The 17056-nt window shown below is 55.1% G+C and overlaps 1 protein-coding gene across 1 annotated transcript in view; it reads left to right on the top strand.

Moving 5' to 3' along the window:
• Window positions 1-578: 578 nt before the first annotated feature.
• The window catches only part of ZCCHC24 (zinc finger CCHC-type containing 24), a 63748-nt gene continuing 47270 nt past the window's right edge, over window positions 579-17056 (top strand). The window contains exons 1-2 of the mRNA XM_012466276.3: window positions 579-1008; window positions 13618-13818. Of these exons, the coding sequence (XP_012321699.1) occupies window positions 763-1008; window positions 13618-13818 (447 nt within the window). The 5' untranslated portion in view covers window positions 579-762. The remainder of the gene's footprint in view (window positions 1009-13617; window positions 13819-17056) is intronic.

Below are 17056 nucleotides of genomic sequence, written 5' to 3'. Positions count from 1 at the left end.
ACACACACACACACACACACACGGAGCGCGCCGCACAGAACCACGACGGACAGAAAAGACACTAGTCTAAGAGAGAGAGAAAGAAGGAGTATAGAAAGGATGGAAAACAGGAAAGGAAAGTGAGTGAAAATTAAATAATTGCGGAGGATTTGGACAGAACGAGCCAGAAGAGAGCTGACAGCAGAGGGAGACGAGATTGATTAGGCCGGGGCCGCCCTGAGCTCGCTGCAGTTCAGGGAGCTGGGTTGGCCGGGCCGGGGCGAGGCGGGGCTTGGGCGGGGCCTCGCATAGGCGGCCCATATGCAGATAAGCCTCAGTCCCCCTCTCGCCCTGCCCCTGACGGTTTTTATTCAACCAGACAGCCAATCCGGGGTGAGGACGGTGCCAGGCGGGGCAGGGGGTGGGCGGGGCATCGTAGACCCCACCTCCGGAGCCTCCGCCGGAGGGGTCAGCAGCGAGGCAGATAGCGGATCGCCGGGCGGGGCGGGACGCGATGGGCGGGGCGGAGGGGGCGGGGCCAAAAGTTTCCTGCCCAACTTTCGCTGCCTCCTTCCACCGCCCGCGCGCGCCGGGGCTGCAGTCGGGGGGAGGCGGCGGCGGTGGCAGCGGCTGGGGGCAGCGCTCGGGGCGCAGGGCGCGGGGCGATCGCCGTCGGGGCTCGGGAGGCGGGCAGTGGGCGCAGGCTCCCCGGTGCCCGCCCCTCCGCTGCGGAGGTGGGGCGCGAGCGGGCGGCCGGGGAGGGGCCGGCACCGCCGCGGCAAAATGAGCCTGCTGTCGGCCATCGACACGAGCGCCGCCTCGGTGTACCAGCCCGCCCAGCTGCTCAACTGGGTCTACCTGTCGCTGCAGGACACGCACCAGGCTAGCGCCTTCGATGCCTTCCGGCCCGAGCCGACCGCTGGCGCCGCGCCCCCGGAGCTGGCCTTCGGCAAGGGCCGCCCGGAGCAGCTGGGCTCGCCCCTGCACTCCAGCTATCTCAACAGCTTCTTCCAGCTGCAGCGCGGAGAGGTGGGTGCCCCCGCGCGCCCCCGCCTACCACCCCCCGCAGCGGGCCGTTCCCTGTCGCACCCGCTCTTCCTGGCCTGGCGCGGCCCGGCTCCGCGTTGCCCGGCCCGGCTTGGCTTGGCTTCGCTCAACTCTGCCAAACTCGCCGCCCGAAGTCCCCGGGGTGCCGGGAGCGCGTCACCTCCCGGCTGAGCCCGGGCTGGAGCAGCGCAGGCCGGGGCGGGGCTCTCCCGCCCCCTCTCCCAGCCGGGGCAGCCCTGCTCCAAGGAGTTGGGGGAGGGAGTTGAGGAGGGTTTGTCTCTGGATTCTCTCCAGACAGCTGAGGTGCGGCCTGGGCGGGGAGCCCCTTCCAAGTGTCCTCACGTCCAACCCTGTCCTCCTTCTGGACACGGCGGACTGGGACCGAGAGTGCAGATTCTGCTCGGAGCTCCTCTGGAAAGGCCTAAAATCTTTCCTCCGACCTCTGTCGTTCCTGACCCTAAGGGCACCCTGGAGAGCAGTGACTGCCCAGAGGGCTTCTTCTGCTGTTCTCACACGGGGACCCCAGTTACGTCCTCCAGCTGCTGGCCCTCCCTCAGCCACATAGGAAGTGGTTTCTGAGGGCTTGACCCCACAGACTGCGCTGTCCCCAGCCCTCCCAGCCTGGAAGGAAATGAAAGGGAAATCCTCTTGAGCTCTCGAGAGGGGGGCTAGAAACGGGGAGAGGTTCCAGCTGCCCAGCGCCTTCTGCAGAAACCTGGACCGTCTGTGTTGCAAAGTCTGCCTGTTTGGTAGATTCAGTTACGAAGTCGACTGGGCAGCGCCTCTTTGCCAGCAAGATAAATACACAGATCGCCACCACCTCCCAGCCCCTTTTGAGGAGTCTCCAGGGCCTGCCCAGATGCCACTCCTCTCCATGGGCTGGACTCTTCCCCTCCCTCCATTTACTCCTGCCTCATTTGGGAATTTCAGACACCCATCTGTGGCCTTCACTTCTTCCCCTTGTGGGGTCTTCCTCTGCAAAGATGCAAGAGGTGCGTTATGGGAAGAACATACATGGGGGTCACTTTCTTTCCAGACCTGGGCGCACCTGTGAGTTTGAGGAGAGTCAGGGTCCAGAATGGGTTGGGGAAGAAAGCCTATGTATGCAAGGGTGTGCTGGAGACGAACGAGGGAGGCAGAGGGTCACCTTTGAGTTCAACTCTGACATTATTTACTGGGGCAGATATGGACATATAAAATGCTGGCCTAAGGCCAACACTACCCAGGCTGACCTGTTGACCTGTGTGGGTAGAACAGGCGTGGGAGGGGGCTGGGCACAGAGAAGGAAGATGAGTCTGGAAGGGCACCCTTTGGTGCCAGGCAAAAGCGTTTGTATACCAAAGCTCTTTGTAAACTGTAAAGCATTCTCTCCACATGAGGAATTGTTCTTGGCTGGAGATCTTTCTTTCTTTCTTGTAAGAGACTTTTCTGCCTCTTCAGCGAACTGGCTTCAGGTGACCAGTGACTTTGGAGGACTATTTGTGGGGCGTTTCTTCAGTGCATGCATCTTTTCAGTTGTTCTCTTACCAAACATTTGTTGCGCTCTGCCCAGGCCCTGGGGACTCATAGCCACAGGCTACTGGGGACTACAGATGAGTAAACAGACAAGGTGATATAAGGTGTGAATGGTGGGTGATTTGATGGGGGCACTTGCGGGAGCCCCAAGGGAGCTTCTCACCCTGGAAGAAGGGTGAACATGACCCACAGGTCAAGTGTGGACCCCTAATCAGCCTCTTCCAGCCTCCCTCTGCTCCCCCCACCATGGTGGCCTTGTTCCCCATCTGTGGTCTCCCCTAACAGGACCTGGGAGTTTGGGGCCATCGAGAGTACCCTATGGGAATAGGATGTTGTGCTGCTTTTTGAAAATTTCTGGCATCTAGGATCCCAACTGGAGCTTAGTGAGACCTGCCTTCTGTTCATTGCTGTGTACCTCAGTTTCCCCATGAAGGGACACAGTGTGAATGGAGCAGGAAAAGGTTATACTGTATCGTGCATTGGTGGGGCAAAGTCTTTCATGACCTGACTTCAGGGAACCCCATCTCTCTCTGGGCCTTAGCTTACCCATCTGTTACATTTAGTCTCTGCTATGCCCAGGATGGTATATCTATAGCGTCTGAGACCTGTTCAAACAAGAGAGGGCTGGAGGAGGCAAGAGGGACTTCTCTGATGCTCACAGGCCAGTGGCTTCCTCGGAGGTGATGGAGGGCTGTGCCTGCTGACTTCCAGAAGACTTTCTTGGCTTCAGGCTCACTCATCCTCACCCCCCACCCACTTTGCCTCCTAAACCCTCTCAAAGTCTCAGCTGTGTTCCTGGGGACAGGCCTTTCCTGCACCCAGGGCTTAGCTGGTTACCTAATATGGCTCCAAAATAGCAACTGGCTGAGAAGGCAAGAAAAAACAACCCCTACCTCAATGCCACCAAAGGGCTGGTCAGAGAGGAAGCAAGTTCTGTGTGGGCCAGAGGGGACTCTGCGGAGGGACCCAGGGGGCCCAGGAGCATCGCCATTCTGTGCGAGGCCTGGCAGGCCCGGTGGCACTGCCTGCGGATGTGACTTGCATGCTGACCACTGACCACGGCCTGTCTACGCCAGCCCCTGTGCCAAGAGCCCACCCCCTCCTGCACCACCCCCAGGCTGCTCCCACCACAATAGCAAAACAGCATGAATGCAGCTGGGATTTGGGGGGGGGGTGAGGACAAGGGGGCACAGAAGCCTATTGTGCCCCTGGAACCTCAGCTCTGGAAGCTGAAGATAAGCCAACAGTTCTGAGTGGCACACTGGCCCTGAGAGCAGAGCGAGAGATGGCAGGGTTCACACCAGAGTTCCTGGTGCAAGGGCAAGCACCAGGAGGTGACTTGGATTCTTGTGGGGACTTCCCAGCTTGTGGTGAGGGTGCCAGGCCAAAGCGGGCACAGGCACCTGGCACAGTTTCTTAAAAGGCCTCTGGGTCTAAAATCTAGGCCCTGTGAAACCCAGTTTCAAAAACCTGATCTATGGCCACAGTGATGCATTTTTGGAAAGGGAATCCTAAGGCCCTTAGCTGAGCCCGTTCTCTCTCTCCAGATACCCAAGGAAGGCAGTTCTGAGATGGAGTGGGGGCTGGGATCCATGGGGTCTTCTCTGCCAAGTCTTGTTTGGAATTTAAATTCACAGCCGTGAAGGGGCTGTGAACGTCGTCTCTGGAAAAACTGAGTTACCTCTTTGTGAAGATTACCTCTTGGGCCCCTTGGAGGGCTGCACAGAGCCCCTCCTAGGTAGTCCCTGTACCCCCCAACCCCAGAGGAGATGTGGCTGTCTCACTCTATTCAGGTTGAATTCTTAGAGCAGCTGTTCTCTTTCCCTCTTTCTCCAGGGACAGAGGTAGCTGGAAGCTGTGGCCCTACTGTCAAGAGATCCCTACTTTGTGAATGTTGGGGGAAGGACTTTGGGGTCAAATACATTTGGAAGACACAGTGTCCTGCCTTTCCCTTGGAGACACACAATGCCCACTATCACAGTAAAGGCTCTGAGAAGTCCTGCAGTGCAAAACCTGTTCACCTGTCTTCAGCCTGACAGTTCCCACACCTATTTGAGCAGAGAACATTTTTGGCTCAGGATACCCACCAGTGTTCTTTCAAACATCTCCAAGCCCAGGGATGCCCCTTCCTGAGAGACCTCTCCATTGTGAGATAGTTCCAACATTTAGGAAGCTCTTCAGAGGACAGAGCACTGTCCTCTACAGCCATGAACCTCCTCTTTGCTGCTCAGGTCTACCCACTGGAGGTTTGTCATGAGGCTTAACAGATGGCCTTTCCCTGGGCCACAGCCCTTCTTTACGGACACAGCCCTTCTGTTACTCCCTTAAAGGAGTAACTATAGTGTCCTGCTTTAAAAGGCCCCAGTCTTGACAGTTTTCCGAGTTTGGATGTGTCACCTGTGCCCTCAACAGGTGGGGAAGAGCCCACTGGCTGCCTGACCAGTGTGGATGTGTGGAACAAAGCCCAATTTCTGCCCAAAGATATGAGGTGCCTATGGTCGAGAGTGGACTTAAGGAGCTCGAGTGTGTTCCCAGCAGCCTTTGTGGTCTGTGTGTGTTTAGGGGGCCAACCCTGGGCCTGGGAGAAATGGTCATTCTATTCTAGCCCAGAGTTTGGGAGGATGCTCCCAGCTCTCTTGGCCACCCCTGGGATGCTAAAGTGTGACTCAGGCAAGGAAGACCGTCATTTGAGAAGCTGTTGGCTGAGGCAGCCTGACCATCCCTCTTTCAAATTACATTGAGGACAGGCATGGGCTCAGAGGGAAGACCACACCTCGTGGACCTTCTGAGTCAGGTGGGAGGGAGGAAAGCAAATGGCATTAGTAATCAGTAAGTAGCAGTGGCAGGGAGCCAGGTGCTGTCACTATCCAGAGGAGGGCTCGGGGAAGAGATGGCCCTTATGGAACAGCCCCGGGTCTTGAGTGGTGCTCAATTCATGGTGTCTCTTTCCTCATAGCTCCCTTTTTTTTTTTGCAGAAGAGAGCACAGAGGCCTGGCAGGTCACCCAGCCAGTCAGTGGGAGAGCTAGGTCTAGAATTCCTCTGTGTTCCAGTTATGGGTTGCCTCTTCGACCCGTCCTGCATTGGTCCCCAGGCTTGCCCTTCCCTGGATCAGCCTCCAGGTCCCAGTGAGGACAGACAGCAATCTGCCTGGACAGGGGCATCCTATCAAGCCTCAATGCCTCTGACATTTTGTCCTTGATCCCCAAACTTTCTGGAGTTGCTGGGTACTGGTCATGGGTACTGGATTTCCTACCATATCCCTGTTCCAGCCACTCCCCATCAATCCCACATGGGGGCATGGGTCCAAGACTGCCTGGTTTAGGAGAAGCAGAGAAGATGGGGTTGAACACCTCCTCTTGCTTCTGCACCCATCCCCTCGCCTGTGTGCAGCATCCCCATCGTCTGGATGGGGAAGCTAAGGCTTTTCTAAAGGAAGATGATGCATTCAGGGAATCAGTGGCAGAACCAGGACTCCAGCCTAGGTCTCAGGTTCTCGATCTGTTCTGTGTGTGTGTGTGTGTTTGTGTGTGTGTCTGTGTTTGTGTGTCTGTGTGTTTGTGTGTGTGTCTGTGTGTTTGTGTGTGTTTGTGTGTCTGTGTTTGTGTGTGTGTGTCTGTGTGTGTTTGTGTGTGTCTGTGTGTTTGTGTATCTGTGCGTGTATGTGTCTGTGTGTTTGTGTGTGTCTGTGTCTGTGTGTTTGTGTATGTGTTTTGTATGTGTCTGTGTGCGTTTGTGTGTGTCTGTGTGTTTGTGTGTCTGTGTGTTTGTGTATTTGTGTGTATGTGTCTGTGTGTGTTTTGTGTGTGTCTATGTGTGTTTGTGTGTCTGTGTTTGTGTATCTGTGTGTATGTGTCTGTGTGTGTGTTTGTGTGTCTGTGTGTGTTTGTGTCTGTGTTTGTGTGTGTGTGTGTGTGTGTTTGTGTGTGGTGGTGTTGGCATATGATTCTTTTTTCAGCCCTCCTCTGGCCATGCTGGTCTACTTGTGGTTTCTGAGAACATCAAGCAGTCCCCCTCCTCCAAGCTCCTGCACTTGGTATTGCTCCTACCTAAAATGCCATTCCCTGCACTTCTACATGGACATATTCCAACTGGCTTGTTTATGACACAAATGGACGTCCCTTCTCTGAGGTTTTACTTGGCTGCCATTGGGAGCAGGCCTCCCTCCAGCCGCTGTGAACCTGTGACAGATGAGTTGTAGGTGCTCTGGGAAAGCACGTCTTTTTTATTATTGTTGTTGTTAGATGGAGTTTGGCTCTGTCGCCCAGGCTGGAGTGAGGTGGCACGATCTCTGCTCACTGCAACCTCCACCTCCTGGGTTCCAGCAATTTTCCTGCCTCAGCCTCCCGAGTAGCTGGGATTACAGGCGCCCACCACCACTCCCAGCGAATTTTTTGTAAAGCATGTCTTAATGATTGGTCTTGTCCTGTAATAGCAATGTGTGTGTCTGTCTCAGTAGTTAGATTGTCAGCACCCTGAGAGTAGGAATATTGTCTTTTCTACTTAGTAGTCCTGGCATCTAGTTCTTAGTCAGTGCCCAGGACATGCTAGCTGCTCAGTTAATGCTTGCTACAGGGTGGGTGTCTTGAAGTGAAACCTCCCCTCCTCCCTTCCACCTCCAGACTTGTGAGCATGTAAGTACTCTCCTGAGCCTCCTAGCCTTTAGTTTTGTCTCACAGAAAAAAAATATCGATGGATTGCTTGATTCATTGGAATGAGCTGACTTGGGAGACAGTGAAACCTTGTCCCCTACGAGTTTTTCAGCAGAGGCTGATGAATGGTCCTTGACCTTCCTTGGTTAGGGACCTCTTTGAGAATCTGCAGACAGCTAGAGTTTCTGCTGCCAGCACAATGCACAGAACATAAGCATGTGTGCACATGCATATACACATGTTTGCATGTGATTTCATGAGGACTATGCACACCATGCTCACAATGGATGACAGATCAAGGCCCCCTGCCATAGAGGCTGCAAGCCTCAGTGGTACTCCAGATTGAGTGCAGTCTAGCTAAATATGCGGGTCCTTTCCAGTCCTGGGATTCTCATATTTTTGCTGTCTGCTTTCATTCAACAAAAATGCTCTAGCACTAAGAGGCAGCCCAGTCCCCAGTGCTTACACACTAGCTGGGCAGAGGGCATATAGCTGTGAAACGTGAATACCTGTCAGGTGAGTGGTGATCCTGGACTGGAGCTGTTGGAACCAAGGAGGAAAGGGATCTCCCCAGGTCCTCTCTGCTGTGTTCTGCTGCCACTGCTCCCCCATTCCTGGGGCATTTCCCTATTTCTCTCTGCCCACTCCCCCACCAAAAATAACCTGCAATGGTGATTTTAATAAGAATCTTTTACTAAGCACTGACTGTGTCCAGAGAAGTGTGTTTTACATTTGCTGGGTGAACGGGCCTCCAGGAGGCAGTGGTGCCCTCTGGGGTCCTGGGTGAGGGGTTGCCATGCTTGTCCTGGCCAGCCCAGCACTGTCCTGGCCCACGGGTCAGCTTGAGACCTGGGAAACAGAAGCAGAGCCAGGGGCTGAGCACAGCTGCAAAACCTCAGCCAAGGTGTGGCCATGTTTTCCCATTGGCCCACTTCCCACGGGCTGTCTCCTTCTCTCCCTGAGCCGGGCTGGTGTCCACCTCTCTGTGTATCGGACACGCATGTGTTTGACTCCTGGGAGCTGGAGCCCCAGATAGAGGCCTGGAGTGGGGGAAGTACAGATCCCCTTGGGAGCAGGGGTGGATTCATTTGTGAGATGAATGGGCTCTTGTCCCAAACAGAGGAGTGTGGGTGCGTGTATGTGCACGCGTGTCTGTGGGGTGGAATGGGGTGGTTTTGGGATAAGAAAGCCGTTGTTCAACTGATGAAAGGAACCCCTACAGGGCTGGAGACTTGAATCAGAGTTCCTCCTCTGGGGCCTTCGCAGGCCTGGGGAGCAGGACTTAGCACTTACTCTGCCTTGCCTGGCGGCCTGGCCCAGATGCTGCCTTCTCTGTGGCCTCACCGTGGCCACATCCTTCCCAGCGCCTGCTGCTTCCCATCCTGCCTCTCCTGTCTGTCTCTTGTCCTGTCTCTGTGCCCTCTCTTCTCCCTCTGGGTTGTCCTCTGCAGCTCCTGCCCCCTGCCCTAACTCCTGCTACCCCTCTCCCACTGTGCCTACCTACTGTCCTGCAGGGAGGGAAGAAAAGAAAAGTCCTGCTTGGCAGGCTTGCTCTAGGGAGAACTGGCATCAGCCTTGGAAATCTCTGCGTCTGCACCCCTATTCCACAGCAGAACCACCATCCCCAGGGTCCACACCCCTCACGCAGCCCAGAGACACTGGTCCCTCATCTTGCCAGGGCTGAGGGGCCTAGCGTATGATGTCACAGGGCCTCTGTGCCAAGAAGAGTGGTCCTCACCTGGCATTTTCCTCTGACTCCCTTCCTATATGGGAAGTCAAGCCTTGGAGGCCATGTAGAGGCTGAAATATAATAGGGCAACACCTGCTAGCTGTGTTACCTTGGGCAAATCACTCAGCTTCTCTGAGCCTCAGTTTCTAGCTCTATAAAATGGGGCCAATAATACCCATTTGAATAGTATTCTTGCCAGGTATAAGGGAACTAAGAAGGGTAACGGATCTAGTCAGTTATATGACACACCGCACGATCAGAGTAAACCACAGTCCGGGCACAGTGGCTCACACCTGTAATCCCAGCATTTTGGGAGGCTGAGGCAGGCAGACAGTTTCAGTCCAGGGGTTTGAGACCTGCCTGTGCAACATGGTGAAACCTCATCTCTACAAAGAATAAATACAAAAAGTCAGCCAGGGGTGGTGGCACACACCAGTAGTCTTAGCTACTCAAGTAACTGAGGTGGGAGAATCACCTGAGTCCAGGAAATCAAGGCCGTAGTAAGCCATGATTTCGCCACTGCACTCCAGCCTGGGTGACAAAGTAAAAACAGTAGACCCTGTCTCAAAAAAAAGCAAACTATAGTCTCTTCCCACCTACCTTTCCCCAACAGCCAACCAAAAACCATGGAGAAGTTCCAGAACTGGACAGGCAGGAGCGTGATGCACGGCCCCCTAGATGCCGTGTGAGGGTCACATGCTTCCTGCTAGCTGCTGGGGTCACTGACCCAGGGAGGAAAGAGAGGTGGCCTCTTCCTAAGGCTGTTGATTTGGGCCTAGATGGCCCAGGGACTCCCACTCACTGCGTAAGTGGGACTGCCTTGCACCCGTGCCCCGAGCAGCCTCATCTAAGGTGGGAGTGCCCCTCCACTCAGCCCGTGGAAATGAGGGGACCACTAGGGCATCTGTTACCCTTCCCTGCCAGTGACCATCTGCACCTAGGGCAGGCAGTGGAGCAACGGAGGGCTGCAGAACTTTTACCTTCAGGGATGTCTGGCCTTGTGGGAGAGATGAGGAGGACTCATGCACAGAGAGATTAGAGAGCGACTTCAGAGCTCCACCGGTCCCTCAGGTGGGGCTGAGCAGTGGTCCCTGTCCCCCACCCTGCCAACCGCAGTACTGGACTGGGCTATAGTGTGGTGGGGGGTCAGCGAGGCCTCTGGTGGGGGTCAGGACCTCTACGGCCAGTGGGGCTTCAGAAGCACCTGGATCTGTGCTTTTCATACTTTTCCTTGGAGTCTGAGGCCTGAGTAAGAGGAAGAGATGGGGTCAAGGCCACAACCCTGGAGTTAGAGCCTGATCTGGAGCCAGGCCCTGGAGGGGTTCTGGCTGGACATAGAGAAGGGCATTCCCAGGTGAGGCAGCAAGGGCGGGCTGGCGGGAGAAAGGCGGAGCTGCTCGGGGGGCATGGTGAGAGGAGCGGGGTTAGCGCTGGCAAATGAAGCCTTTTGGGGCTGCCTTGCACTCCAGCCACACAAGGAAGGCCATGCACAGATGGTGCCAGTGTTGGCCTCTGCGTTCCAGGCTCCAGGGGCATCTCTCAGGTCAGGTGTCTGGATCCTAGGAAAGCCAGACCGCACGGATCAGCAGGTCGCCCTCCTTCCCCGCTCCATTTTACGCTGTACAGATGGGAAACTCAAGAGCAGGAGGTTTTGTGAGCTCTGTGTCCTGGCCTCTGTTCCATCCAATCCCCACAGGCCGTGAAAACAACCAGGAGGCTGACTTGCCTTTCACCTCCCTGGCCCAAGCTCAAACGGGGCTTTGGAGAGGAAGCCACTCACTGCCCCACCCACCCTTTACACTGGCCCGCCAAGCAGGGCTTCTGGCCCTGGGGCCTGGCTGGGTGCCCTGGTCTGTGTACCTGTGCCCCGTGGGCCTCAGTTTCCCCATCTGTCATGTGGGAATGAGGTGGGGTCAGCTGACAGTCTCTGCTCTTTTGGCTCTAAGGTAGTGGAATTAGGGCTGGGGCAAGGACCGTAATTCCCTGGAGATAGGCTGGAGGGCACTAGAGGTGGGAAGGCTATCAGGAGGGAAGCTCTGGCCTCAAGCTGCCTGGGGCAGGGGCAAGGCTGCAGACCTCCAGAAGGTGGGGTGTCAGCTGCCAGGGAGAGGGCACCCGCTCAGAGGCCTCTGGCTGCCCAGGGATGCCTGTGGGGCCGTCCGTGGGCAGGGGAAAGTGGCCGCAAGATGGGGGAGAGGTTTCTCAGGGTGTAATTAGTGCACTTTCTGGCACCCACTGAACTTCCCCTTCCTCTTGACAATTTGCTGCCAGAACAGCCTGATTCCTGTGGACTTGCTTAAATCTTATCCAGGGGGTGAAAAAAAAAAAAAAAAAAAGGAAAGAAAGAAAGGAAGAAAAAGAAAAAAAAAATAAGAGGGTTGTTATTTGTGAAATTGTGTTTCCCAGCCATGAGGGTGAGTCACACCATTTGGGGCTTCAAGTTTCTTGTTTGGATGAACTTTTCTCTCGGAGGCTGGGGCGGATTTGGAGGGGGAGGGGGACTGCTGGTCTGGGCAGAGTCTTAGAGTCAAGATAAGGAGACACCCTGATGGCTGGGAAGTCCAGGTGCTCCATGGCTGGGTGGGCAGGGCTGGTGGTACCTGAATTGCCCAGGGGAGCTTGAAAAATACTGATGGGGCTGCGGTGGGTGGAGGGTGTTGTTTCTCGGGGATGGAGTTTCAGTTCGGGAAGATGAAAACGTTCTGGACGTGGTGATGAATGCTCTTAATCCCACTGAACCGTACACGCAAGCATCACTAAAACAGTAAATTGTGTTGTGTATATTTTGCCACACCCCTAAAAATACAGATTTTGGGTCCTCGATTCCAGGTGGCTGATTTGTTAGGTCTGAGATGGGGCCCAGTTTGGGCACAGTCATGTAATCTGTTAAATGGGATAGTGACTCAGAGTTGTGGGGAGAATCAGCTATCTTAATAAGTGTAAAATTTCCAGTGCCGGAGTCACAGTAAGAGCTTGGTCTATGTCACTGTTATCCTCTGATCTGGTTTTCATGGGAACCCTCCCCATGCCCTGGAAGGTCGCCCTCCATTGGCTCCCACAGCTCCAGGGTTGGGGAACCCTCTGCTTCTCAGGGTGGACTGCTCCATCTTGGGCTCCATCTTGGGCTGAGCTGGAGTGCCCCTCAGGCTGAACGCAGGTCGGTGTGGAATCTTCCAGTGGTCCTGGGTTTGGCAGTCAGACGGGGTAGTGATGGAGAAGATACAGTTGGTAGGACCCATTGAGATCCTTCCCAGTCACTCTAGGCGACTGGGTGCTGGGCTGGCCTGCCCCAGAGGTGGTCTCTGTGTCTTTCCTTCCACATCCCAGGTTCTGGTCCAGACGCACACGACAGGGAACAGAGGCCCAGAAGGAAAGGGCTGTGGTCACACCAAGAACAGCAGTGGCACCCAGATGATGAGGACCATGTCACTAGGAGGGGAGTGGCAGATGCCTGCAGATGGAAACAGTGCGGTGGGATCTGTCTTGGTTGGGGGAGGCAAGGCAGTGCCCTATGCCCTGGACCAGGTCACAGCTCCCCCTCTCCCCTTCCTATGCTCAGGGGACACAGAAAGGGCTGCCCCCAGCCTGGGCTCTGTCTGCCCCATCTTTGGAAGGGAGCCTGAGGCCCTTCCTTTCAGGGGTCCTACTTGCCCATCAGCCTGGGGCTCCCCAAAACAAATCCCCATCTCCCCGTCAGACACAAGGGCCCCCAAGGTCTGTAGCTTATTCCTGCAGTTCTTGGGCACCTGAGCTGGGGCCAGGAGATACCCCAGCCCCCAGCCCAGATTTGTTGTTGAACCTTCTGAGGAGGCCGCCTCTTTCCAGCCTTGGCCTTGCTCCAGGAAAGGAGGACCCCTGACTGCTCCCTGCCAGCCTCGCCACAGGCTCCACCTTCGCTAAATTCCAGTGTACCAGGCAGCCCGGAGCCTGTGACTCCAATAAATAGAGGCTGTTATACCAGGAGGGGGCCTGGGCCCTGTTGCTTTGAAGCTAAGCAAGATGTCTGGTTCCTGTCATCTGGAGGTGAGACAGGTGGGCCACTTCCCTCCTCGGGCTTCCAGAGAGCTGGCTTGGGCCAGGCCGAGGGCTCCCCACACACAGACTGCACAGGCCTCAGGCTACAAGCCGCCTGGTGAAGGGCTGGGCCTTGGCCTTCTCTAGTGTAAAGTGGGAGCAATGCCGCAAGCTGACATTCCCCTTCCTTACAAGGAGGGGGAACTGAGTCAGCAGTGACTTGCTAAAGTCACCCCACCAGTTAGTGGCAGAGCCCCAAATCTGACAAGTTGCTTTCTACTCTGTGTTCTTACCTCGTGGCAGTATGTTAAGAACTAATGGATATAATAATAAGAGCCATCGTCATCATCATCATCATCACCATTTACTGAGTGGTTCTGAAGGGCCAGGTATGAGAGAAACTGCTTTCCATTTGTGACCTCATTTTAGCCTCATCAAAACCCTAGGAGGAGCTGTTACTGGGCCCATTTTACAGACAGGGCCACCGAGGCCCAGGGTAGTTAACTGGCTTGTCGATGGAGACAAACTAGTTAGGATTTGAACTCAGGCTTCTGGAGGCCAGAGCCCTCGGGCAGCTGAAGGCTCAGTGTGAATCCATGCGTGTGTTTGTGTGTGTGTGTGAGGGGGTGTGGAAATTCTCCCAGGGCCGCAGCTGCAGCGTGTGTACCTCTGTCTCCCACAGGCGCTGAGCAACAGTGTGTACAAGGGTGCCTCACCCTACGGCTCCCTCAACAACATCGCCGACGGCCTCAGCTCCCTCACCGAGCACTTCTCAGACCTGACCCTCACCTCCGAGGCCCGCAAGCCCAGCAAGCGGCCCCCACCCAACTACCTGTGCCACCTGTGCTTCAACAAAGGACACTACATCAAGGACTGCCCCCAGGTGAGGCAGCCCCGGCCCCGGGGGTGCTCTGGGGCTCCCCTGCTGATCTGCAGACAGGCCCCCGTGGGTAGGGCAGGGCAGTGGCCTCCCCAGGGCCCTTTCTACCAATGAGTGGCCCCGTGGTCCTCTGTCCTCTGCCCTTTTGTCCCAGCTGGGATTTCCGAAACAAGGCTGGCTAGTGTGGTCGGGACAGAGGCCCAGCTTGGGCCCACACTGGTTAGTCAGCAATCTGGGTGGGGAATTTTTGGACCCGAACTGGGCCCCCAAAGGAGGTTCTGTGCCTTTGGGTCTCCACCAGTCTTTTTCGCAAGGCGGGGCATGTTCCGAGGGGGCAGCCTCCTCACAGCTCCCTGGAGGCCCCATCTCATCACACTCATGGGGAAGGAATGCAGGCTCTGGGCCAGGAATCCAGATGTGCACCCCCTCCCCCGAACCCCACCTCTGCCTCCTCAGCCTGTGAGGGTGGAGGGGAGGGCCCTGCCTCGCACTCTGTGCCCCCAGGATGGGTCTTGGCGAAGGCTTCAGGCACTGCAGGGCGGAGCATCTCTTTCTTGGAGTGAGAAGGGGCGGGCAAATCGAGGCCCCCACCCCACCGGATGCTTCAGGATGACAAAGCGGGCCTGCCACGCCTGCCCACCCACAGGATGGTCCCTGACCCACCATAGACATGGTTTTGGGATCCTGGGAAGAGAGGGTAGCAGTCATTTTAAATACAGCATGAGATTATCAGCGATATTTTTTTTCCTATTTTCCAACTTTTTTATAATGTGGCATTACTTCTATTTTACATTTGTAATGGAAATGGAATCCTGGAAACTCTGGAAATCCATGTGGTGTTCCCCTCCAGATGTTGGAAACCTACGTGTGGTTGGGTGGGGCAGTGGGAGGCCAAGATGTGCTTGTCATTCATTACATCCCCAAACTCTGCTCAGCAACTCTCATGCCACGCTTCAGGTCCTTGCCGCTGAGGGTATGGTCCTGGCAGAGCTGCATCAGTGCCTCCAGGGGGCTATTAGATATGCAGGGTCTCAGGCCCACCCAGAGCAGCATCTTAGCAAGACCCCAGGTGATTCGTGTTCCCCCATCCCAGACTCCGCATAGTGGGAGCTGATCCACTGGCGACTTTCCTCCAGACCCCACATCCCCAGTGGGTCCTGTCTTCTCCCTCAATATACGCAGTAAGCAGGAGGCTGTTGGCACAAATGGCTCCCAGCAGAGAGTGAGCACCCTCAGCTCCCCTCGGGTTCTCTGGTTAGAATGAGGGGCAAGCAGGTAACTGAGGATCTGGTTGGTCCTCGAGGGCATGCTCATGTTGCAATCTGTCCAGCTGAGCCCCAGCACAGGGGCCCCCAGCTCATGTGCACACAGCCACCCACACAACCCTCCCTCCTCCCCTGCCTACAGCCTGGGAAGTGGGCAGAACCGGACTGAGCTCCCTTAGGGAGACAGACACTGTGCTGAGTGCTCTCCAAGCAGTATTTCATTTAATGAAACTACTCTGTGTTAAGTGCTCTATTTGCCTCATTTTCCATGGTGAAACAGACGCTTCGAGGGAGGAAGGGACTCACACAGGATAACTGAGCTGTCAGTGGAAGAGCTGGGGTTTTAATCCAGGCAGACAGGTGACACTCAGACATCAACAGGGGCTTTGGGGCCTCAAGGAAGTGTACTCACTCTGGGCTGGCAGCCTGAGAGTGTCACCAGGTGAAAGGCTTGGGAGAAAAGTGGCAGGGCCTCCCCAGGGTGACCAGTCTCCAAAGGCAATGAATGTGAGCCAGAGGCCGGGGCCAGAGGCGGGTGTGTGTGTGTGTGTGTGTGTGCACATGCATGCACTGTCCTCTCTCCTGACAGGGCCAGATCGCTTCTAAATGCTGGGACAGAGGGTCCCTGCCACCGTTCAGCACAGTGCTAACATGGGATCTTCTTTCATACACATCAGTATCTTGTATAGGACTCTTAACTCTATGGCAGAAGGAGGAGTAGTGGCCTCATTTTAGTCTTGGGGAGGTGGAGAGGGCAGAACGTGTACGAGAACCCCAGTCTTGGGATCGTGATTTTTGCCTCCTTGAGCTCCATGTCACTCCAAGCTAAGACCTGCATGTTCTGTGGGGCCACAGTTTCTCCCTTGAGCAAATTGAGGCCTTCTCCTGTCCCCATCTCAAACTTGATTCTGTCCTGAACTCCCGAAGACCCAAGCACTTCCCTCCTCCCTTCATGAGTGTCGAGAGGACACACAGAGGCTCACAGCATCAGTCTCGTCGCCTGTCACATGAGGCTAAGGAGAGCACTGACACCCAGCGTATTGTGAGGGCACAGTGAAACTCTGCATGGAAGGTGCTTACCACAGTGCCTGGCACACAGGAAGCACTTAGTAAATGTTGGCTAGCATTTTCTTCTTCTTTGGGTCACTATGAAGAGTGCACCCACCTGGCGAGGCACTAGGTTTTTGGGCAGGCTGGAGTCTAATTGGATGCTATCTAGCCCACACCTGGCCATAGCTCCAGGGGCAGGGGCTGGGCTGGATTCATGTCTGTGCTCCTCACCATCTGACCACCATCGGCCCAAGGTACCTCACACATAGCGAGGCTCAGTGCAAAGCTCCCTGAAGGGAGGAACGGGCTGATAAGGCTTTTATAAACCGCGGAAGGAAACCTGTGTCACAAATGAAATAGTGTGTTAGGATCTAACTTACATAATATTTAAAATAAAATTATTTTCTTGGGAACAGTTTTGTGAGATATAATTCACTTACTATATAATTTCCCTATTTGAAGTGTACAATTCAGTGATTTTAGTATATGCACAGAGTTGTGCAACTGTCACCTTAATCGGAGAACACTGTCATCATCTAAGAAAGGAACCCCATATTCCTTAGGTATCACCTCTTTTTTTTTTTTTTTTTTTTTTTGAGGCAGAGTCTGGCCCTGTTGCCCAGGTTGGAGTGCAGTAGCATGATCTTGGCTCACTACAACCTCCTGGGCTCAAGTGATTCTTGTGCCTCAGCCTCCCAAGTAGCTGGGATTACAGGCACTGCCACTATGCCTAGCTAGTTTTTCTATTTTTTAGTACAGATGGGGTTTTACCATGTTGGCCAGGCTGGTCTTGAACTCCTGGTCTCAAGTGATCCACCTGCCTCAGCCTCCCAAAGCACTGGGATTACAGACATGAGCCACTGCGCCCGGCCCAGGTATCGCCTCTTGATCATCCATCCCCTCGAATCCATAATCACTCATCGGTT

The sequence above is a fragment of the Aotus nancymaae genome, unplaced genomic scaffold (genome assembly GCF_030222135.1).
Source record: "Aotus nancymaae isolate 86718 unplaced genomic scaffold, 86718_ANA_hifiasm-v0.15.2.pri h1tg000010l, whole genome shotgun sequence".
Lineage (NCBI taxonomy): Eukaryota > Metazoa > Chordata > Mammalia > Primates > Aotidae > Aotus > Aotus nancymaae.
This window is presented reverse-complemented; position numbering and strand designations above follow the sequence as displayed.